Source organism: Lytechinus variegatus, chromosome 18, assembly GCF_018143015.1.
Source record: "Lytechinus variegatus isolate NC3 chromosome 18, Lvar_3.0, whole genome shotgun sequence".
Classification (NCBI taxonomy): domain Eukaryota; kingdom Metazoa; phylum Echinodermata; class Echinoidea; order Temnopleuroida; family Toxopneustidae; genus Lytechinus; species Lytechinus variegatus.
In genome coordinates, this window is record NC_054757.1 from 9,247,116 (window position 1) to 9,270,548 (window position 23,433).

Here is a 23,433-nt window from a genome sequence, read left to right on the forward strand (position 1 = left end):
ACCATGTCTCAAAGTCAGTTGGGTTCATAACGATATATAAACAAAGTGCGTTCGCTGCTGTTGCTTCGCAATGCTTCGGCAATCCAACTGCAATTCCAATCATTTCGCGATCATATATTGCCGTGTTTTTTGTGGTTCCTGAACTTGCTACGTAATTAAATTTCATAATTTTAATTTAGTTGTGAAGACGAATGTCTATGCTTTATATTGATAATAATATCAATGTGGTGCAAGCATGATTTCTAAGTGAAAATATGCTTTGTTTATTCACGTATATTTCTTGAAAACAAATAATTTTTTCTAAGCTAAATATCGGTTACCAAAATATGTTAAATGTGCATTTCATTTTACTGTTCAGAAAATTCAAACTTTTATCTATGTAATAAGACCAATCTTGAGAGGAATAAACAATTCTAGGAGCAAAAAACGCTGATTGGAAAGATCGTCTTCAATGGGCTGCTGTCAGCTCAGCTGCTCACTGCTCGTGGTGTGACGTCACTCAGCTGGAGCTCGCCAGAGGACGGACGAAGGCAGAAATATGCCATGAAAATAAGTCATTTTTGAGAGCTGATTTCTGCAAACTCTAATCACTATTTTAAAAGGTGAAGTTATATATCTGATTAGTAATACTTCCCCTTTACAATGATGACCACAAAAAGTCACTATAAAATAATTTAGATTCTTCGGTTGTCTACTTTAAAGGCCAGATAAAAAAATAAAGAGATGCTGGAAAAGAAGTCTAAAGACTTTATGTGATACATAAATTCAATACGAGTAGACATTTATAAGGAATTACTGAATACGCTAAACTATGGCTTATAAACACTCATTTGTGAGTCATATAATTTGTGGCAGAGTATTTGAACCTTGCCACTGGACAGTGTTTTGAGAATGGACTTTCCAGGGACTACACCGACAAACTGCTCTCAGCCAAACAGAGTCGCGTAAAACAAAGGTTAGCGATCGATCGTATATACGCTTGATTTCTACGATTGATTGTACATTGTAGTCAATTGAATCACTCGTATATAGAAAATTATTCTACGATCATTGCTAAGCTTTGTGTTACGGGCCACAGACCCAAGCATACAGGAGGTTTGTCCCATAAAGTATACAAATGGTAGCTTTTTGCTTACTGTCAGTTGTTGGTGTTCAACGATTGCAACATCACGAAGTTACAAAACCCTTGGGAAGTTCATGCAGCATTCGAAAAAAAAAACATATAGAACTTGCAAGAATTGGGTAAAAATAGTCCTACAAGTTTACAATTATTTCCTTTCAAAGGCAAATTCAAAATCTTTTATCGCAGTTTTCACCATTTCGACAGGCAATTGTGGAAAATATCTGACAAAGGCGTCCAATACCTCATCACGTGACCGGAAACGAGTAACCTGCACCTGATGCTCTTCGTCCTCGAGCAGAAGTTTGGAATCCTTGATGCATGTAAGACGACCATTCGGGTAGGTCAAACAACGCAAGCTGGTTAGATAGCAGTTTTCCGGATCAGCAACCGTGAAGATATCCGTCATCGAATGGTTGAAATGGGAAATTGTAACCGGTTGGTCGACGTAGATGAAAATAAACGAAATCCAACCATCACGGATGTATTCTGGCTTCACGTGGTAAGCTTGAGCTGGATTTGTTTCGACGCTTAGCTGGAGGGTTAGCACTTTGCTTCCTTGACAGATGAATCGATATCGCATGTAGGAGTCGAAGTATACAGGCGATTCCTCCTCGAAATCAAGAGGAATCAGTTGAAGAGTCGGATAACCTAATCCAACATCGAAGAAATGTTTTGAACCATTTCCAGTAAGGCTATCAATAATCACCATAACGTGGTGGTCTTTGTGGTGCATGTAATCACCCGAGACGAGAAAGGCGTCAAAATCGAGAGCACGAAGCAACATCCAGCAGAATATATTGAGTTGATAGCAGAGGCCTCCAACTTTGGAGGTTATATCTCTCTTGATATCCGATGCCGTTGGTAATATCCGATTATCCGGGTGCGTTGCGATGCCTTTGACAGTCTGGTATGGGATGTGATGTCCCATGGCAGTGATCAACTCATCGAGGAAAGTGAGTTTGTCCGATTGGAGCTTGGAGACTGCGGACTCTATCATCAAGACATCTCTCAAGAAACTTAGAGCTTCCTCCCTCGTCAATGTGTAGTCGCTCGGTACGGCCATTTCTGGTGTGCTCGTAGGAAACTGTCTAAGGTTGCCAAAGTTTTGTAATTCTGGTTGGAGGACTGATTGGAGGAAAGAAAATGATGCTATCATTCAAAACAAGAAAAACCATCAAATTAATTAAAATGATCACAATAAATTATACCAGGACTATAATCCCCGAAAAAATAACACAGAGTATCTGGTTACTATTAGCACTTTCAATGGTATAACTAATTCCATTAAAAAAATACTGATTCTCCTTTCTGGGATTATACTCAACTTCAAGGTTTTTATCGAAGAAAATTTTGGAAATGCAACTCGGTCTTCAAACTCTCAATTTTCCATCCTTTTCTTGAAGTTCTTAGCAGGACGTGGTCTTATGATAATCTCCCAATCTGTATGTATCCAGTACAACAAGGGAGCTCCTTGTGTATTGGGACGTGAAATTTAAGCATCAGAGCTTGACAGTACATACCAGGGTATTTTTTTTTATAGAAGGGCAAGATAACTTAATGTGACGCCCCCAATAATAATTGTTTTATTGGGTTAAATAACTAGACCCTCTGTTGCTATATTTCGAGGTTTCCATGCGTTTGTCTATTTGTGAGTGGAAAAGACTGTTTTCCAAATATCTTGAATTATTTTTGTAGACGGAAACGGCATCTCAAATAATGGGTACCTGAAATTGATGAGAACAGAGAGCATTTGATCATTCTGTAACCTCTTTGGATCTTACTTGGTATGGTTTGCTATGTCGGGCAAACCGTAATGAACTCAGATACAGAAAGTTTGCCAAATTAAACGCGTCGAAATATATTTTCTAGTGCTGTGGGTAACATCAATTTAATCAGGAAATACTGAATACTGTCCATTATATTTTCATATCATGTAGATAAATCATATGTTTTCGACGTCCGAACCCGTTCAGTGACACGACATTTTCTCCTGTGACAATCCTCCGGGCTTTGTATCGTTTAAGATGTAGGGTTAGGGTTAGTATTTGGTTTTATGTTAGGTTGAAGATAGGGTTGAAGTTGGTCATTTGGTTAAGGCCTGGTCACACCGCCCGAGCGTTGTTGGAGCAGTCGTGGAGCGGTAGGGAGAGAGGGTCGAATTTCGCTCACAAAATTGGGGGAAAATCGAAAACAAAAATCGAAATCGAAAATGGTGAACGGTAGCGAGCGGTGATGATTTTTTCTCTCCGCTCCACGACCGCTCCCACAACGCTCGGGCGGTGTGACCAGGCCTTTAAGTGTGTGGAATTTAGAGCGGAGCAATTCCACTGGAGTAAATGCTGTGGAACCAATTGTTCACACTGTCTCACGAGAAGGAGCCCAGAAGCCAGCTATATTTGAAAGTTTTGAAAGCAATATATTCAGCCGGTAAATCCACAAAACTTGCATTGTTGTGGCACAAAGCAAATCGAATGGCATCCGATTTCGCTTCGGATTAGTGTCTTTGATAATTTGCCTCCAAGAAGCCTTTCCACGTTACCATGTACTGATTTGCATATCAGTGACAAAAGAACTCACTCATCCGAGGCATCAGTCGCGTCAGCATGGTCACAGTGAGTTTAGTTATCAAATTCTTATCCCTATTCAACAACCTATACGTTATTTCATTGATTGATTTGATTTGATTTATTGTTTTCTTCTGCATCCATAACATTTGTATAATACATTTTTCATAACATAATAAACATAATATGTTAGCATTTTTGGCATAAATTGTAAATAAAGATTACTAAAAAGATAATTCCAGACAAAAATGATTGACTATATGATGTTAACAATTTGCAGGAGAAGGATTGTCATCATAAGCAGATTGCTTGAAAAAAAATGACAATCCCAAACTTATACTCATGCATGATGTCGAGGTAAACTGAGGATATTACCTTTCATAATCTTCAGGTAAATGTAAATTTTAGTATTATCAGTAAATGGCATGTTTGCAGAGCATTACAAACACATTGCATAATTGTTGCATAATTTACCAGTACAATATTAGAGCATGTTAATTGTACAATGCGCAAAAATTTCAAGAATTTTCCAGATGCTTACGCACAAAATTATCTGCGCAAAATCTTGTTATATTGATCATCAACGGTTGTTATAATTATATTGAATGATTTCTCTTCATAGAATATCAGTTATTTTCTCATTGGGGGCAGCATTGCACTTATCTGTGATTCTTGCAATTTTGACCCTTACTCGTGGGATATTTCTGGTATCCCACCAGGGTCATCCAATGATGGTATGAATATTCAATAATCTTAAAACGTGTGCGAATGAGTAGGAATGAAACTCAAAGAAGTAATCAAATCATTATGTCCATCACATTTCCCGAATACACGATTGCTCACAAAACATGTATATAAGCACTAGCTTACCTACAGGGGGTGGCCTGACGTATCCCTGCCCCCCCCCCCCCCCCGACAAGCTTGAAGACCTTCTTTTTTTTTGCTTGTCATTTCTTTTTTCTGGTACGAAATCCTATATAATTTTGCGTGATTTTTTTTGCTTGTCAAATTTTTGGGCGGATATATTTGCCCCCCCCCCCTGTGGAAAATCCTAGGTACGCCACTGTATATAGGCCTACACACATAGGCCCTATACATATAAGTTACGATAATCTACTGTGACACACATGAAAACAGAATCTTTCAAAACCTGACAAAAAGTGTTGGTTGTGAATGCCCAATAATAATGATATAAATGATATTTTACTTACTTTATGAGGCCTACTCGGCAAATGCTCGGGCACATAGATGATGCCGCTAGTCTCTACGTGCTGCTGAATTATAGCAGCGTCAAAATAGCACCGGTCTGGGGCGGGCTGTCTTAGCACACGCCCATAAACTCAAAATTTTACGAATGAGCCGGTATGGAGCTGGTCTGGACCAGCGAGTTACTGAAAGCGGTATATCCGACGCCTGGGTAGACACATGAGAGTCTGGGGTTCCATGACACTTATGTCTGTGGACAATTAAGCAACTGAGAGTTCTCGCATTTATTACGGAGCCACTCTCTGAAACGCATCTATTCCTTAAAAAAAAATGCAAATCAAATCACAATGGGGAACTGAAAGGCTTTTTTCGAGAGTTGATGGACCGGGACAGCAAATCATTCGAAGAGTCTACAAACACTACTGCCCTAGCTGGTCCACCAATTTTTGACGAAAGCCTCTGCTCGGCTATCCACTGTGATTTGACTTGCGTTTTCAAAGAAATGGGTGTGTTCCAGAAAGCGGCTCCTCAGTAAATGCGAAAACTTTCTGTCAGCAGTGCTCTTTTAATGCACATAAATTAGAGTGCTATACACTTTCTAGTAACTTTGAGTGCGCTTGTTGGTTTTGTTTGTTTTAAAATATCTGGAGATTTGTTGAACATTATTATGAAAAAAAAGCTTCTTATAGGTGCATATAGTAAATGAATAGGGTTACTCAAATCTAAACACAAATGGGATGTATCTAATGAAGGAGTCACCTATTATTGAAATGAGAAAACTGGTTATCTCATACACTCACTATTGATTTTGTATTCTATCGCATGAAATATTAATTAATCTTTTGATGATATAGGTTTTGATTAACGATAATAACTCTTACCCAGGGTAGCCACTTCAACGGTAAGCTGTTCTTCTAGCGGGCCCTGCATAACACATGTTATTATTGTCCATATACGACGAGCGCCTGACAAGAAAAAAATTATTTGGTATGACTGGTCCGGGGATCGAACCCACGACCTCCCGTTCATGAGGCGGGAGGTTTGCTCTACTACTGAACCACCATACCTGGTTGATTGACCACTCATGATAATTTACAATAATGATCATGTTCAAGATGAAGCTTTACAAACATTTCATTTCATTTATTTTTCCATTTCCAACAATCATTTACATTTACAATAGTTTTGTTACATACATCTTGATATAATTATAATCAATAAAACAAAGAAACTTATTATGTATAATAATCAAGATAACAGGTCGGAAACGGAGGAGGCTGCTAAAAAGCGAAGCTTGTAGGATGCAGCCTCCTATAACATACGTATGAAGAATATAAACAAAACACAAACACAACATGGAAGAAATTTGAACGTAAAACTATCTGAATGAATAGTTTAAAAGAATAAAAAGAAAGAAATAGAAATGAGAGAAAATAGCAAGATCAGTGGTCTCCAGATTCTTGCCCCAAGAAAAAAACATGACCATGCTACCGACAAAAAAGGGGGGATATAATGTCTCACTCAATTTTCATGTTACCTCAAGCCCAATCAAGCTCACTTTGATAGAAAGTAAACATGACTTTGTGAATAGAGGTGCGTTTTCTCTTAAATTCTCACCTTTTATTATCAAATCTCGAATATTTAATCCAGGTATACATTGGAGAAATTCAGATAAATCTTAGTGTTTAGTTAGTTTTTATCTTCAGAAGACAACGAACTTATATCAACACTCTCATCCTCATAATAAAGAATAAGATAGGTATATATATATATATATATATATATATATATATACATACATATATATAAACAGCTTGAAATGAAGCACATTTAAAGGCAAAATATTTAAACTCATACATTTATTGTGTTTTCTTTTCCATCGGACATAAATCATATAACATCATCCACGTTTCTTTTTATCATCCAAATGATTGAATGGCAATTTGAAAACAGTGCACTTCCAGTCGCGACATAAAACGAAACATAATGGACAAATATAAAAATATATTTTCGATTCCATTTAGCATATATCATGTCTACATGTATGTGTTTGGTTTGAACCTTACTTTGTGCTCAAAAGATTACTTAATGTCTGGCAAATACAATTTATTATATACACATCATCCCGAGTAATGGCAAGTCACAAAAGCATGGTGATTTATCTGGCCTATCATTGAACTCGCGAGCACTATTTGCACCCGACCGAATAACTAATATTTCCAAAGATTTACGATGGTAGACTTAACTTCTCGTGTCATGCACAGTATTAGGTATTTTATAGCGAAAAGTAAATTTTCACAAAATTCACCAAAAGTATTCACCAAATCCTCCAATTTCACTGGACAAAATGCAAAGAAAAACCCTCCCCAATGACAAGTTCGGCCGCTTCACTCTCTCTCTCTTTCGATTTTTTTCGAAAAATATTACGCGTGCTGCCTCTAATTGCGCCGTGAAAATTTTCTGCTTACGGCCATGTCGAAATTCATGCATTTCTTAAAGTTTGGTTCACAAACAAAGATTTAACAGAATATACATGTACCTGTGTAAAAAAAAGAAAAAGAAAAACAAACTTTCCAACATACCGAAAACTTTATTTTCTCATAATATGAGAAAAAGGTTTTCATATTTAAAGTTTTTTTATTTTTTAAAAGTTTAACATATTATGTTAGAGGATCCATTATCTGCTAATGCATCAGCAAACACAGCAAAATACTACTGTCGGTAGTTGGCGCTGTCACTTGTGAATCCGTTACATCATGTGGAGGTGCCGTGGCCGAGTGGTCTAAGGAGCCTGGCTATACATGGAAAGTCCGGGGTTCGATCCCCGGCCGCGGCACCTATGCCCGTAAGCAAGGCATTTAATCTCCAATGCTCTTTTATCCTGCTATCAAATAAATGGAAATGCTATATGCATTATTGGTTACTAGGTGTGCACTTGCTTAAAAAAATATATATATTTCTTGTCTTGAAATCCTGTATTTCCCTGCGTTATTATACGCAGAAAGTCTGGGATTCGATCCCCGGTACGAATCTTTTTTATGCCCGGTAGAAAAAGAACCAAAGTAATGAAAAGAGCAATTGTCCAATTATACGTGGGAACGTGCTAAATCGCTGTTGGAACGGTCAAAAAACCCTGTCTTTAAATGCGAGAATCATGGGCCCGATTAATATTCTGGTAATTTCGCTCTTGTGCATACTATTGGGCAACAACTCCATTTTATACAGAAAATATCAAAGCTAAATTGAGCCTTATTCTACAAGCTGGGAGGTGTCGGGAAGCCATGGCATGTTTACCCCGGAACTATGAAGTGCAAAAACATTCAATGTTGTTTCATCGGAACTAAATTTACACGAATACTTTCAATAATTATAGAAACTTTAGCAATGACTTTACACTAGTATCTATACATGATTCATGCAAGTTAAGTGGATGATATGATGTGAAGTTAATATTGGGGATTGACTGAGTGCATGAGAGGGAAAGAAGCGAGACAACAAGAAACGATTATGAAGGATCAATGATTGACAATGACAATAAATAATAAAAAGATACAGTCAACTTCCTTTCTCCGGAATAAAATATAATATTACCTGTATATAATTATGATCCATTAATGCATTTGGATATTTTGTTTTGTTCATCAATCCTTGATCAACATGATTAAAATGTTATTTAAAAATATCTGTTATTCAAAAATATTCTTCGGTTATCAATAAAAGGTCCAATGAGTCCCATTTCCGCCAGTCTAATCCAAGAAGGAATAATAATTAGCATTTCGAGGTTATAATAAGCTTCGAGTTCGCTTGAAATTCACGTTGTATAAACCAACTCCTTATAGTAAACGGGTCCGCTCTTTTTCAAGAAAAGTACTTGAAATCACCAATCAAGATAATGGTTGTATACGACATAAAGTGACACATCTGAGTTTCGAGATCGAAGTTCGAGATATCATATTCGAGTTAAACATGGCCAATATGCTTACTTCTTTGTGAGCCAAGATCAGATCAGTACGCTACAAGCAGTAACTGACTTGGCAAAGCAATGATTCTAGCTGTTGGGCACTAACATAAGCTACATTTCTAGACTTTCATTTACAGTTCTTCAAATCGAAATAGGAAATGAGTCACTTGACGACTTATTTTCTATGCAACCCTAGGAATGAACATTTGAATAATCTGCTATAAGAATCTTAATTCGATTTTTTTTTCGGTTCAGAAAAAATTATCAAATCTGAAAGAACCCTTGTCCCAATACAAATCATTTTGGAGCGAGAAAAAGTGAACAATACACTACTGAGCAAAATTATCATGTAAAAGAATATGAAATCGCAAATGATTTATCGATTATGCTTAGATAAACAATCAATAAATCTGGGGGAGTCACACGATGTATATTTTTACCTGTTCGAATTGCTTTTGCGCGAAAATGATTTTATTTAGTTTATGGTGTATGTAAGATCGTATCTCTGTGTTATGTTTGATGCACAACGCCATCTCTTGGTCATTAGCTAATTGGTGTCCACCAATCGCTGACTTCCCAATCACATAGAGGACATAAGAATACACGTTTGTTTAAATTGAAATCTCTTCTTCATTTTCGTCCTTTTTTCTTCTCAAATTTCTATTAATGACAATTTTTACTTTTTGGAGCGATGATTTTTTTTTGTCTTGAAAAATGAATTGCTGTATACAAAATCGGATACCCCCCTTGTTAGACAATGGATCCGTCCCTACATTACCTGCCTCATAAAACGGCAAGATCATCAAAGGGACGGTCAGTTAAAATTAAAAATATATATTCAGTGAATGAAAGGATTAGAGTATGGAGGAAAATATGGGATACGATGCGCTCGACAAAGAGTTTGCAGACGTTGGTCGCATAACGGGCGCCATGTTGAACATCACAATTCTTTAGACTATGACGTACACTTACGTAAGTCGATTAGAAACATTCGATTTCTGAGGCTCATCAAAGAACAAATATCATTTTAATCTTTTGTTCGTGCGAAGGAAATGTGGGGAAAAACATTACAAAAAGTACACGTATTGCACAAAAGTAAGTAAAGAAAAATATCACAAAATGGTTTCTGTTCAATCTTATCATGCTTATAGATCGCAAAACTGCAGTGATGATGATGTTGCTAATTGGGGGTTTTCGCTCTCCGGCGCAGGAAAACCGAAAATGCATTGTCAAATGCTCTTCATGACATTGAATTACCAAGAAGTCTTTGTCGAAAAAAAAATGTAAATAATGCGGCGGTTTCGTTCTGGATTCCCGACAAACGACATATTCCCAATTTTCGTCAGCTCCAAAACTTGGGATGAAGCTGCTAATCCGGTTTACCAATCTTCGACAAAAACCTCCCAGCTGTTCATTGTCATTTGACGGGCATTTTCAATATGTCTACTGTGTTCTAGAATCCGTTATGCGTCGCAGAGCAAAAACTACCCAATAACGAGAACGACGATATCAATGTGGAAGCTGTATGGTTACCTCTCAAACCAGACCCTCTGTCCGATTAAAGTAACAAAAATAATTCTCATTTTCGATTTCTGGCTTTTCACCAGAGCCAGAAAAGCGAGGCAAATGCGAAACATCTTGACTGTTCCTTTGGGTCCATGGTATTTGCCGCGGCGACAATTGATCCGAAAATTCTGAACCAAAAACTCTTATTACAATCCTATAACCATGATAACCCTGTCCCCTCTGAGATACTGATACCAGAGCCAATGTCGCAGGGGAAAATGTCGTGTCACCGTTCCTTTGTGTGTTGATAGGCAAGAATATATATATATATATATACAGTGGCTCCAGCTTCATTTTGTACATCATAGGGTTGATAAAAAAAATGATTAATATATCTCCAAAAAGCTGAATCTTAAGTTCACTCGACTGTGTAGTTGGCTGTGAAAACCGAACATTCTTCGAGTCTGTCCTGGCGGGTTGCTCTCTACCGCCTGCGTTCTAGTCATAGTAACGAATTAAAGTCCTGATACCATCATAGTCCATTTCCGTTCACTCTACGTCACGGCCGTCTCGGATTACAACATCGACTCCATAGAGGTCGGATCGATGTGGTCGGTGTGTGTGAGCATCGAGGTCGTCACCGACTTCGTCGTCGTTCCGGTGGGGAATTTCTGGTGCGATGGTTGCTTTCTACACCAGCGGCCAGTAAAGGCGTCGCTGAATCCTCGGCGGAAGTTCTCGTTGAAGCCGCAGTAGATGAAAGGGTTCATCGCAGAGTTGGCGTAGCCAAGCCACATGACGAAGAATGAGATATCTAGGTCCATCTTCGCACCCGCCTATATAAAGAAAATAACCGAAACGAATAGTAACATACTCTAGACAACCACAAATTTCTTTAACGGCTACAGAATGCAAGGTTAAGTGCGGTTAATGAATGCTGAAGTAAATGGCGGCACACAGAGTTTTGAGGTAGGGCAATAAATATTTCAATAGGGTGCCCTTTCAGCAAAAGCTGGTATCAAAAGGGGCCCTAAAAGCATAAAAACAGAACATATATATACAAGTGATAAAACATACAAGATAAAATAAGGTAAAAAACATTATATAAATCATACATATAACACAGAAATGTATGTCAATAATGAATTACAACTGGAAATAAAGATGATTTTGAAAGTTAGTTTAATAATTGCGAATGAGACGGGATAATCCTCATCTTCTGAAAATGGAGTGCTCTGACTTTGGCAGGGGTAGCGGAACGGTTTTGAAGGGGGGGGGGGGCTGACCATGCAAAATATTACAATCAGATGGTAATTTCAATGCTTTTGTGCACAATTTTTGAAAAAAAAAAGTGGGGCGGAAGCCCCTAGACATGCACCGGTTCCGCAGCGAGTGTTTGGGTTATGGAAACTTACACGTTGGATATGCATGTAGAGGTTGTAGATGTGATAGGGCAACCAGCAGAGAGCGAACGTTATCACCACAACGATCATCATTTTTACTACCTGTAAAAGCAAAATGAAAATATACAAGTGTCTAGTATAGATCCGATCTTGCGACAAATGGTTGCAGAAAGTGTTAGAGCTTGCCTCTCAAAAGTATATACAAAAGCCATTAATGAATTATCATATGATTCGCCGGATGCTAGAGGATATTAGTATTCATCCTTGCGGTACTCCAAACATGTCAACGTTATATGTTGATATTGGAGAAAATCTGTGAGCATGTCTCTTTAGAAAAGCGAAGGAAGTAACATACAAATCCCCTAAAATAATTGTACTTTATCTGGGTACTTTATCATGTTTATCAGTTTGAAAACAGACATTAGACTTACACAATTTAACCTGTTGAACATGATTTGATTGCGATGTAGCGCATATAAAAAAAATCTAAATGGCGTTATCATGAGAATACTTCTGAAAGAGAAGCTCTATGAGAGCAAAAAAAAAATCTAAAGATTTAATCAAAATTTTGTATAAAGTCGTAAGATTTTTATTAACACTGCATTTTTAGCATGATAGAAAAGGTGAGACTGTTCTGACGAAGGCGCGATGCAAGCTGAAGAACACTTCAGTTGACCCAACTTAAAGCGAGCTAGATCAACAACTCTTTTCTGGGCGGGAAGACCCATCTCATTCCTGGCCCGAATTTTTCAAATCTGGCAAAGGAAAGGTATGTGATCCGATTCGATGGTACAGAATATTTAGCTGAACCTTAAATACTGGACACAGTTACAAGATTTCTACTGTTTTTTCGAAGAGTCAGATGTCATCAAAATGTATTCTATTCCCATGAAGCATCAAAAGAGTCTTTACCTTACTTTGGATGTGCCTAACTATTTTACAAACATTATTCTTATTCATGTTTTGTACATGCCAAAAATACTATATCTCTCTATTTACCTCATACTGTATAGCTATATAAATGGATGTTTTCATAATCACCTTTTTGCGAGCCTTATCCTGCACAGAGATTGTTGCTTTAACGGACACACCTGGCCCGCTGATGCTCCGGTAACTGAGGGTCATACCGATACGGACATAGGCAACAGACATTAGTACGAGTGGGACTACGTAGACAAATACGAAGGTAGTGAAGGTATACATCTCTTTCGCAAGAGGCCACTGCTCCTTCCCGACGACGCCCCAGTGCTCGAAGCAGTATCTCTGCAAAAGAAATAAGAAAACGATTTAGAATAAGGATTGACTCTAAAATAGATTTCTTTAAAATTTATTATTAAATAACTGCAATAAGTACGTGTGATATACCTAAGTTGCCCTAAGTGTTCTTAGCTTCATGCTGCGTTAAGAGTGACATCTTGTTTTGAATGATATCCCGATATAAAGGTAACAGAATGACGTTAACACAAAGAAAGGAAAAGGGAAATCAGGGAGAGCGTACATACTTTAACTCAGTGCCGTACAGATGGGGGTGGGCTTGGGGCGCCCCCCCCCCAATATTCCAAGACCAAGAAAAAAAAGAGATATGGAAAGAAAAGGAAAGAGAGAAGGGTAAAATATTACATAATTTTCTGAATATCATGTCAAAATCTAACACAAAATTTGATTTCTGTTATAATGCCAATTTTTTTGCGTCGCTCGCTTGCAACATTTTAGAAATTTTGCCTGATACGCCATACCTCGCTCTCTCAAACGTTTTGGCTCATTTAATAGGCCACTGCTTTAAGTCAAAGCAAATTTGCTCAAAAGTAAGCTTACCAAACACGAAATAGGCCTATATATACAATCATGCATGTATATTAAATGGCGCTGGTGTATTTTGATGTACATGGAATCGGCAAGACGAAAGACTGCGTAATTTTTTTTTCTCAACTCACTACTTGAACAACATAGGGGTTGTCGCATCCTGTTCTATGAAGATGCTTCTATCACATAGAAAACATTGCACACTAATAGCAAACCTAATCCAGGGACGGCACTACAGGATGCAGGGGCGCCGACCAACCCCTAATAAGTAATACGTTATGACAAATATCCATATCAAAATGTCCATGTCAATATACCCTTGCGTCACCCCTGCCCCAAAGATCTTTACTGATTAATGCCCGCATTGGTCAATTTCTACTAGCGATAAGGGCCTCCTCTATATATATATATATATATATATGTGAGAAGCTATACATGTAAAACAACGTTGGCAACTCTTTTATTTTAAATATTGTGTAAAGAAATGGATGAAGAGAACAATGGTAGGCGTAGCTTAAATCAAGGTTCCCCAGAGCTATCTACCCTTTGGAAAAATTGGTGATGCCGAAAATATGTCTCTGCCGGGAATCGAACCCGGGCCCCCAGCTTTGAAATTTGTCTATCTGACGGTCAATTGGATCAGGGTCGCCCTATCCACTAACCCGTCTCTGTGGTCTAGTGGTTAAGGCACCGGCGTTCAAAGCTGGGGGCCCGGGTTCGATTCCCGGCAGAGACATTTTTTCGGCATCACCAATTTTTCCGAAGGGTAGATAGCTCTGGGGAACCTTGATTTAAGCTACGGCTACCATTGTTCTCTTCATCCATTTCTTTACACAATATATATATATATATATATATATATATATATATAGCAAAATACAAGGTTCAAAGAAAAGTTAGATCAAATTTCGCCATATATGGCTTCATCTGGAAGCCCTGATGAAGCCATGTGAGCGAGAATTTGATCTAACTTTTCTCTCTACCATGTCTACGGATATTTTTTATTCACCTAATATTTTGCTTTATACTACCACAACCGACGCAGGACCTTTATATATATATATATTGAAAGAAATTAGATAAATGCAACTTGTGGCAACTCCCTTGTAAATGATAAACAGTGAAAGACGTAGGCTTGTCAATTTTTTTTCCTGCGTCCCCCTAAAATTTTGGTTGATAACCCTTTTTTTTTGCTTTAAAAAATTTTGGTGGTCCCCCTAGAATTTTTGGCTTCCGCCGCCAATGGTGAAAGAAATGAAAATGAGAGAATATATTTCTTTTTCGATGTATATTTGTCATTTAACAAAAAGAGTGGTTTGCAAACCACGAGCACGAGTTTCGCCTGATTTCGCGCGATCAATACAATATGCAATTATGATCTTTTGTCCCCATCATCCTCATCTATTCACACGTGGTATTACCGAAGGATCATTTGAACCAAGTGTGATAAAAATTGATGCAGGAAAAAAAAAGAAATGAGAGCGAATCAAACAACAGCTTAAAAAAGAATGAGCATGACCTCATATCATTTGACCTTTGACCATTAGATGACCTTTTACCTCATCATCCTCATGGTCACACATGCGGTATTACCCATTATGTACCAAGTGTGAACATGACTGATGCAGAAGTAAAGAAACGAGAGCAAGTTGAACATAAAATTTTAAAATTTTAACATTTTTGTAACAGACTGAAAGACCATTGCTGACCATTGCTGATCAATGAAGCAAAATATGTTTACCCGAATTTCTCCGTTCGGCCAGACATGTTCCAAAAAGTGCTGATAAATGACCAACGGTATATTGATAGCCGTGGAGAACAGCCATACAGAGGCGATAACCAACCAGGCGTTCCGTTTTACTACTCTCGATTTGATTGGATGAAGTATCGCGATATACCGGTCCCCAGCAACAACCATGAGAGTCAAGATGCTTACATGTACAGACAATCCTGGAAAATGAAAAAATGAAAAGAAAGAAGAAGAAATTAAATCAATATTTACTAAATGTTTGTCCATCGCTCGCAATTACAGCTGTTTAATGTTGTTACATTTACCATGGATTCATTTTATTTTATTTTATTTTTTTCGTTTGAATTAAAAATATATATGTTTTGCCTTTTTTGCGTATTTAGTGTTTATTTCAAGCTTACATGCAAGTTTATAGTGTTTAAAACCTTAAGAAATGCATTTATTACATTTCATGGAATCTTTAAAAAAATAATTTGTTATGTCGTCCATTCCTCATTATTTTGTCATTTGTTCAGTTCGTCAATATTATTAGTCATTCATTAATTCAGTTGTTCTGTTCATTTGTCATTCATGAGATGCATCATTCATTTTGATTAGCGAGAAAGCTTTACATAATGACTGCCGACTGAAGGCAGCTAATGAGATTACAGTTACATTTCACACAAGCTGAGCTTAAAACCTTATTTTTCTAAGGAATAGAAGACAATCTTGGATTACAATGCGTGATCTTTCCACGTAATTGATAAACTGAGGGGATAGAACACTATTAGCCGTACTACAAACAAGTATATATCTCAAATCACTAGTGAGGCTAATGCATTTGATTACCTTTCTTCTCATACATGTTTTACGATTCTCAATGGCTCGAACTGAGAGTAATTACGTCTGGGTTATGAATATTTTATGCTGTGATTATTTTTTAATATATATTTACTATATTCCGTACAAAAAAATGTTCATATCTAACGAGGATTTCATCCTGAACATGTTGCCAGGAATATGATTTCTTCTTGGCTTCACAAACTAGCCCGCCACCCTCTCCCTTCCACATGCATTCCTCATACTCCCTTTTCCACTCCTACGCTATCAAAATAATTTTAAGATTATACAGAGCGCATGCATCTCTATGAAAAAAAAGAGAAAGACGATCGTCTCATTCTCTATTCAATTCCCGGATATACATTTTGCTACTCATGCACTGCCCCCCGTTTCTGTCAACCCCCCCCCCTCCGTTTCACCGCATATATCCTGGCTTGATCCCAAATGTATATTCATATCGATTTTTTTCGAGATTTTAGGGTGCTGATTTCAAAGGAGACTGCCAAACCGAGTTCTTTTTTTTTTGCTCAGAATAAAAAAAAATCGTAAGGATTTTAATTTTGAATGGGGAAAATAGTTCTGATATGCTCTCGATATTTTTTTTAATTTCTTACCATTTAGAATAATAATTGCAGTGCTGAATTTACTTTGTTATAAGAAAGACAATAAATTGTAGAAGTAAATCGTCATAAATTTGGGGGGTTTTAAAATTATTCCCAAGATGCACTCTATTATCTTTTTTACTGTAAGTATATTCGAAATATTCAGAATTGTGGTAGTTTAATGAAAAATATACATTCAACGAAAAATAAAAATATTGTTACCTTCCCAAAAAACATTTTCTAATGAAAATCCCTGTATCTTGATAAAAGAAATAATATTATACCACGAATTTTGTCTCATCATTTCCCTCGTTCATTTGTTTCCCTATATAGTAACATCTAAATCAGTGCCTTAGCAATACTCGTATATGTGGGTCACATTCGGTCGTGAGGACTCCGATCCCCAAAATGATTCGGTCTTGTACCGAACCGGCTTCAGGTCAACTTCGAATTAAATCTCTATTTATTATTTTTATCTATCCCACGGAGGGTGTCAACCAACAAAAGCTTCAAGTGTGTTCGGGACGTGATTAAATTATTCATACACTATATTTCAAGCCGTGATTTTATAATGGCTCTACATCAAGATTCTTTACCGGATGCATATTTCCAAAAGTAAATTTCCCGCCTCTTATATCCTCCTTCTTTCCAGTAAGTTTACCTTCTGAAGAGCAATTAAACATTTTTAACGCGTCTTTCTGAACGCATTTCGTTGCTCCTATTCTCTATACCCGTCGATGCTTCGTAACTCTGAGGATAAAGTTATTCCGTGAATCGTTGATATCATATATGGCTTTATTCACCGAACAGCATTTCGTCCGTTCTTTCGTATTACTTAACATGTTTAAGATGTTGACATTGTATTTTCAGTAGCACTTGGAGGAAAGGAGAGGAATCCACGTTTTGATTATGAAACCGCGAAGAGGTGATAGCTATAGCGACGACGTGTAAAAGAAGCTAAGACGTGGTTTAGGAATGGTTTGGGTTGCTTCATCAGGGTTTTTCCGCAATCCTGATTCAATTAATTATAGTTTAAAAGGTCAAGTCTACCCTAGAGAAATTGTTGATTTGAGTTAATGGAGAAAAATCAATCTAGCAAAATGCTGAAAGATTCATCAGAATCGGATGTAAAATAAGAAAGTTATGACATTTTAAAATTTCACTTATTTTTCAAAAAACAGTGATATGCACAACTCAGTGACATGTAAATAATACAGTTGATGATATCTCTCACTCACTATTTCTTTTGTTTTTTATTGTTTGAATTATATAATATTTCATTTTTACAGATTTGACAATAAGGACCAACTTGTCTGAACCATATAGTATTAAACAATGCTAATTCCACATGCTCAGGAGGAATGAATCGTTACTTCACTTGACAATGAGGAGGAAATTTGAATATTTCATATTTCATAAAATAAAATACAAAAGAAATATTGAGTGGATAATATAATGTCCTCATTTACATATCTGTACCGACCAGGATGTGCATAAAACTATTTAGTGAAATAAAGCGAAACTTTAAAATGTCATCACTTTCTTATTTTACATCCGATTTTGATGAAATTTTTAGTATATGCTTGTTTGATTTTTTACTTTTGATTCGAATAAACTTTTTGTTGGGGTGGACTTGTCCTTTAAGTATGTTTTCTTGTATAGTTTTTTTTTTCTTGTAATAAAGACCAAACCAACAACAATCGATATACAGGTATAATACAGAATATTTAGATTATAAAATGACATGTAATACTCATTTGCTTGAATTCTTCTCTTTATCATCGTCCTTCTTTTTCTTGTTCTTCTGTTTCTTCTTCTTCATCTTGTCTTCTTTCCTTATCGCGGAAGAGGCCGGGGCATATATCCCATCAGTAATCGCAGATACTGTATCTGCTCTGTGATGAAAGGAATTTCGGACGTTTGAATAAAACATATTCCGAATTTGTTATTGTTGCCTTATTAAACGTTTCTTTGAACTCCAACAGGAACATGGAGCACTCATCGACAGTAAATACGTACATTTTTTCATCAAGCAGTTATCAGATTTTTTTTCTTTCAGCCTTTGACAATGTCATGTAAGGGTGTAAATCATGTAGAAAAAATAGCACCGTCCCCCAAAAGGCATCTGACTAAACTTGCCCTCAAGTCCCGGACTCTATATAGGCCCGTCGTGTATCACTGTCAAGCAAACTCCTTGTAATGGTCTAATATTTGTGACCACCCATCTCCGACATGGCCTCAGTCAATGTTAGCAAGCTGTTAGCGAACTCTCCGAATTGGCGAGGTGTTTCCGATTGCTGTATTCAATTGCGAATTTGAGAGTCGTGTTCTTAGAGTTGGGGCGGGGGTGGTGATGGGAGGGGGTAGTGATAACGTCTCAATTGTTCGATTAACCCCTTTATAATGGCAGTCGGTCAGACAATACTACCTAATTTTAACGTCATCTTGACCCATTGCCGTACTTTGTCCTAGCCAGGGGGGGGGGGGGTTGAGACAGTGGGCAACAACACTTCAGAGTATTCTAAAAGTTTTCTAGATGACGTTAATGGTGAGTGAGCGCAACGACCAAGCTAATTCCAAGGGCATTATTATTCATGTAATGATATTGGGTAGGGTTTTGTGAGGGGAAAATATTTATTTTTAATCATGACTTCGAGTGCTTCCACCGATCCCTCACCTTTAACTGCATACGGCTATATTTCTTGGCCTCCATTGTGTTAATGTTGTCTACTTGTTTGATGAATAAGTAGGCTTTGACAGTTTTGATAACCCCCTCCCCCTCATCTCCATCTCACTGCGTATAGCCATGTCTTTCCCTCTATCATCTCCACCATGTCCACGAGGAGAAACCCATTTTCGACTTAAATATCTTTCCTTATATTCGAATCTAAACGAGTCTGATCACTTGCAGCGCTGTGGTGTATTTTAATTATCATTCTTTTAAAAAAAAACTGAAGACTGGCATAATAAGCATGGTGAGAGGTAGTCAGTGGCGGACCATGACCCGGAGGAGACAATTGATTGGAGGGGCACTGTATGGGCACTGTATTGTTTCTGAACAATGCTGCGCCCCTCCAATGCTTTGTCTCCTCCTGGTCACGGTCCGCCACTGGAGATAGTGAATCTTTATTTTTGATAAGAAACAAAAATAACAACCCCGCAAGAAGCGCATTGTCTGGAATGTTATATTTGTGATTGTCTGGAAAAGTGTAGGAAAATGATTTTCCTTTTTTTTTTAAAATGAATTTGATCATCAAGTGCCTCCTAAGTTGTTGTATGGACAAAATACGTCAGGCTCTCTTTCTTCGAAATTAATGATTGCGCATGTTGACTAGCATGACTAATATGTTATAGTATTTCAAGAGGTAAACCGATTAGGTCTTCTGCTTCGTGTCCTTTTCATTTGGTCTCATCCCATATGTTCTAATACTGCTTCATCCACTAGCCATAAACTCTTGTGAACAATGTGAGAGCTAATAATGTAATCTTTAATCATCATTTAGTATTGAGTACAAAAGTGGTATATGACATTGATGGAAATGTAGAAATATAGGGACTTTTCCTGATGCAACAAATAAAAAAAAACAATTACAATAATCGAAACCACTTGAGCTGATACGTTATTTAACATAGATATTAACTAGAACTGACAAGATCCATTCATATAGCATGAGCAAAATATCACCTTCAGTTTTATTCTCTGCAGTGGAGTCAACAAGTAATAGACTTTCGAAAGCACATGTCCATTGAAGCAGATTGAAATCACAAGTTAACACTAATTTACGAAATTAATTACGCAAGCTTTAAAAGGCCATCTAATTGTCAAGAGTACAAGAAATTTCATGTAATCATGTCGACTGGGCGGAACTCAAAATAATGTCGTCACTGCGAGATACGACAATTTATTATACATGTGCGTCCATTTGGCAAGATAACGCATCTCGACACGCCGACAAATGTCCATTTTGCATGATAATGTATCTCGCTATGTCGACATATTACTCTTTAAAAGTCGATTTTGCAAGATAACCTATGTCGCTTTGTCAGGCAATTAAGATAATATATGTCACAATCTCGTCAAGTAGCTGGTACTAATATTTCCGTGTCAGTGAAATATCCATCGAAATTTTCGCTTCAATTTCACGAACAGAGATAAAAGTGATTGCAAATTTTGAGACAGGCAGGTGAAATACCCAGTGATTTCGGTATGAATGGACGATTATTCAAATATTATTGGGGGGGGGGGGTTACCTTGAATAAATGTCGAGAACTTGCACATGAAATTTCCAAAGGGCCACGACTCGGGGCTGAGCAGCGCCGCCAAAAAAGTCCATTCGGTGAAGCATGCCACAATGAGATCAGCAATGGCCAGGTTCATGAGGTAATAGTAAGTTGCTGACCTCATGTTTTTATTCTTGTTCCTAAGAATGATCATGATCACGATAGTGTTACCGATAATGGTAACGATAATGTTCACGACGTAAGCAATGACTTTGGTGATGTTGACGGCCGTGGGTTTGCTGAAGGGCGGGGGGACACCGGAATCGCTTCCATGACTATAGGCCTCAACAAAACTGTCGTTGTCGTAGTAGTATGTTTCGTTGCCGAGGGAGACGGTGACGCCATCTTGAATGGTGGATTCTTCATGACTCTCATAACCCATCGCCATCTTGGAAACACCGTCCAGGGGGGTACGAACACTTTATAGAACAGACTTCATAATTCTTTGGCTGGAGATGGTAAATTATCTACCTGGAGTGTACATAAGCAAATCAACTATGATGAGTTTCCTTCAGCTACTCACTCCTTCTAAAAGTTTGCATTTGTTATCTTTCGTTCTCCTCAAATCTGAAAGAATGCGTAGAAAATCCGATGAAATTTCCTGAAATGAGAGAAAGAAAATGTAAACACTAGTCTACGTTGATAACATGTAACATATTCAGGATTGGTACCTCACAACCATGACAACGATACACTTCCGGTAGCTAGAATTTCTATAGGTATCACAGGCCTAATTCATTTCCCATAGACTCGTATGTTAAAGTGGTACTTTAAAAAAAATCATAAAAAGGAGGAGATTCGAGGGTTGAATGTTTACTGCCAGTGGACAGGATATATGTCTGACATTCCATATCTGACCAGAAAAGGGTACCTCGACCGGCCCATTTTAAAAATAAATCGGTATTTATGAAGACTACACCTGACGGGACCAAATTCATCACTTGAGAGAGTAAAATGATCCTAATTCTTTCGCCAGTAAAAAATAGTTCCAAAGTAGCCATACATCTTTCCAATTGGAAAAACGAAGTTCATTATAGGTACCCTCCCTAGAATCAGTGTTAGATCGGCAATCATATTCATTCATTTTTGTCAATCAGCAATATCAAATTTCAAAATTGAGCAACTGGTTGGCTCGAATGAATATCTTTGGCCTGCCAGTTGTAGTTAGGCCCGTGTGACATGTCGTTAAAATTTGAAAGGTCTTCACCAAAAGAGAGAAAAACTTTCTCTCCAAATAAAATTGTTCTAATTCTCTGGCTTTGCCCTACCATTGGAAATAAACATGATAAACGCATGTACCTCTGAGAAGCGATTGTAGACGTCGTCTCGTCCTTAATTACATTATCTATGCCACTATCTTCGTCTTTAATTTACGTGCAAATTACGCTCATGATGAAATCTATTGCTTTTGAGGGGGGGGGGGGTTGAGGGCTAGCTCGTTCTTCGCTAACTCCTCTACCGAAGAATTGAACAGTTATTGCAAATTTCAAATTTGTTATTTCAACAGTTTTATGTCACGGGTCCCAGCCTAACATGCAAGATAATGATTTATGTACTTCCCCTTTCCTTAAATACTTTGTGTTCGTGAAACATTGTTGTGTCTTGTGTTGCGTATTATAATTTCAAGCTGAAGGTTTGTTTCTTGCGTGGATGAACGCATGAAAATCCCTCATCATATTATTATTTGAAATATTCTGCGAAATCGACACGCAACAGGTTTTAATTACCCTTGGTTATATAACTTCGCCTCTTCCTACTAATGAGGTCCGAGAAACTCCTGAAAAACAATCAATATGGTGTCTAGATTTGTCCGTGGGCATTACACACAAAAAAGAGTTATAAACATATTTATTGCAAGTTTTGGTAAATATTTGTAGGTAGATTTTTTCAGGTTGACGAACCTATATCTCAACAAAACAAGATACAAAATGCATTTTTATCCATATTCATCAAATGCAAGAAAAATTACTTAATTATGATTGCTTTCCTTTGCAATCAATGTTTTATTTGTTGTAATTTCACTTTTATATCCATTTTAACCTACCTCGAAGGAAAAAGTACATTTTTTTGTTGAAGATATCCCAACACAATAAGTTAGAATAGATTGAAATGAAATATGAAATTCAAATTTATTTAAAATTATGGTGGCAGAGAAATGATACAACTTGATTAAGACATTCCATCAAAACAAGAGAGAATAGATTAAAATGCAATATGAAATTCAAATTTATTACAATACCGTGGCTGAGAAATGATACAATAATCCCAACATAACAAGATAGAATAGATTGAAATTCAAATATTAAATTCAAATTTAGTGAAATAAATATCCATGTGAAGGTTGATCAGCGATTAAGATCGTGTTATCATGGTAATTAATGATTCAATAATCTAATATCTTTTCGTGGCGGATGA

The 23,433-nt window shown here is 37.2% G+C and overlaps 2 protein-coding genes across 2 annotated transcripts; both read right to left on the bottom strand.

The window, feature by feature from the left end:
* Positions 1-658: 658 nt before the first annotated feature.
* LOC121431776 lies at positions 659-5,314 on the bottom strand. Its single transcript, XM_041629477.1, has 2 exons — positions 4,899-5,314; positions 659-2,248 (listed from the first exon to the last, which is right to left on the bottom strand). The coding sequence occupies exon 2, from the start codon at positions 2,184-2,186 to the stop codon at positions 1,269-1,271; it is 918 nt and encodes a 305-aa protein (XP_041485411.1). The 5' UTR covers positions 2,187-2,248; positions 4,899-5,314; the 3' UTR covers positions 659-1,268.
* A 3,447-nt stretch (positions 5,315-8,761) lies between these two features.
* On the bottom strand, positions 8,762-21,611 carry LOC121432075 (substance-P receptor-like). The gene is made up of 5 exons (XM_041629919.1): positions 20,989-21,611; positions 15,308-15,516; positions 12,805-13,026; positions 11,776-11,865; positions 8,762-11,196 (listed from the first exon to the last, which is right to left on the bottom strand). The coding sequence occupies exons 1-5, from the start codon at positions 21,404-21,406 to the stop codon at positions 10,936-10,938; spliced, it is 1,200 nt and encodes a 399-aa protein (XP_041485853.1). The 5' UTR covers positions 21,407-21,611; the 3' UTR covers positions 8,762-10,935.
* Between the last annotated feature and the right edge of the window lie 1,822 nt (positions 21,612-23,433).

Coding starts and splice junctions, on each gene's coding strand:
- LOC121431776 (XM_041629477.1), bottom strand. CDS start 2,186: ATGGCCGTACCGAGCGACTACACATTGACGAGGGAGGAAGCTCTAAGT.
- LOC121432075 (XM_041629919.1), bottom strand. CDS start 21,406: ATGGCGATGGGTTATGAGAGTCATGAAGAATCCACCATTCAAGATGGC. Junction 11,866..12,804: donor AGGATAAGGCTCGCAAAAAG/GTGATTATGAAA, acceptor TTGCTTTTACAG/GTAGTAAAAATGATGATCGT. Junction 11,197..11,775: donor TCTACATGCATATCCAACGT/GTAAGTTTCCAT, acceptor TTCTTTATATAG/GCGGGTGCGAAGATGGACCT.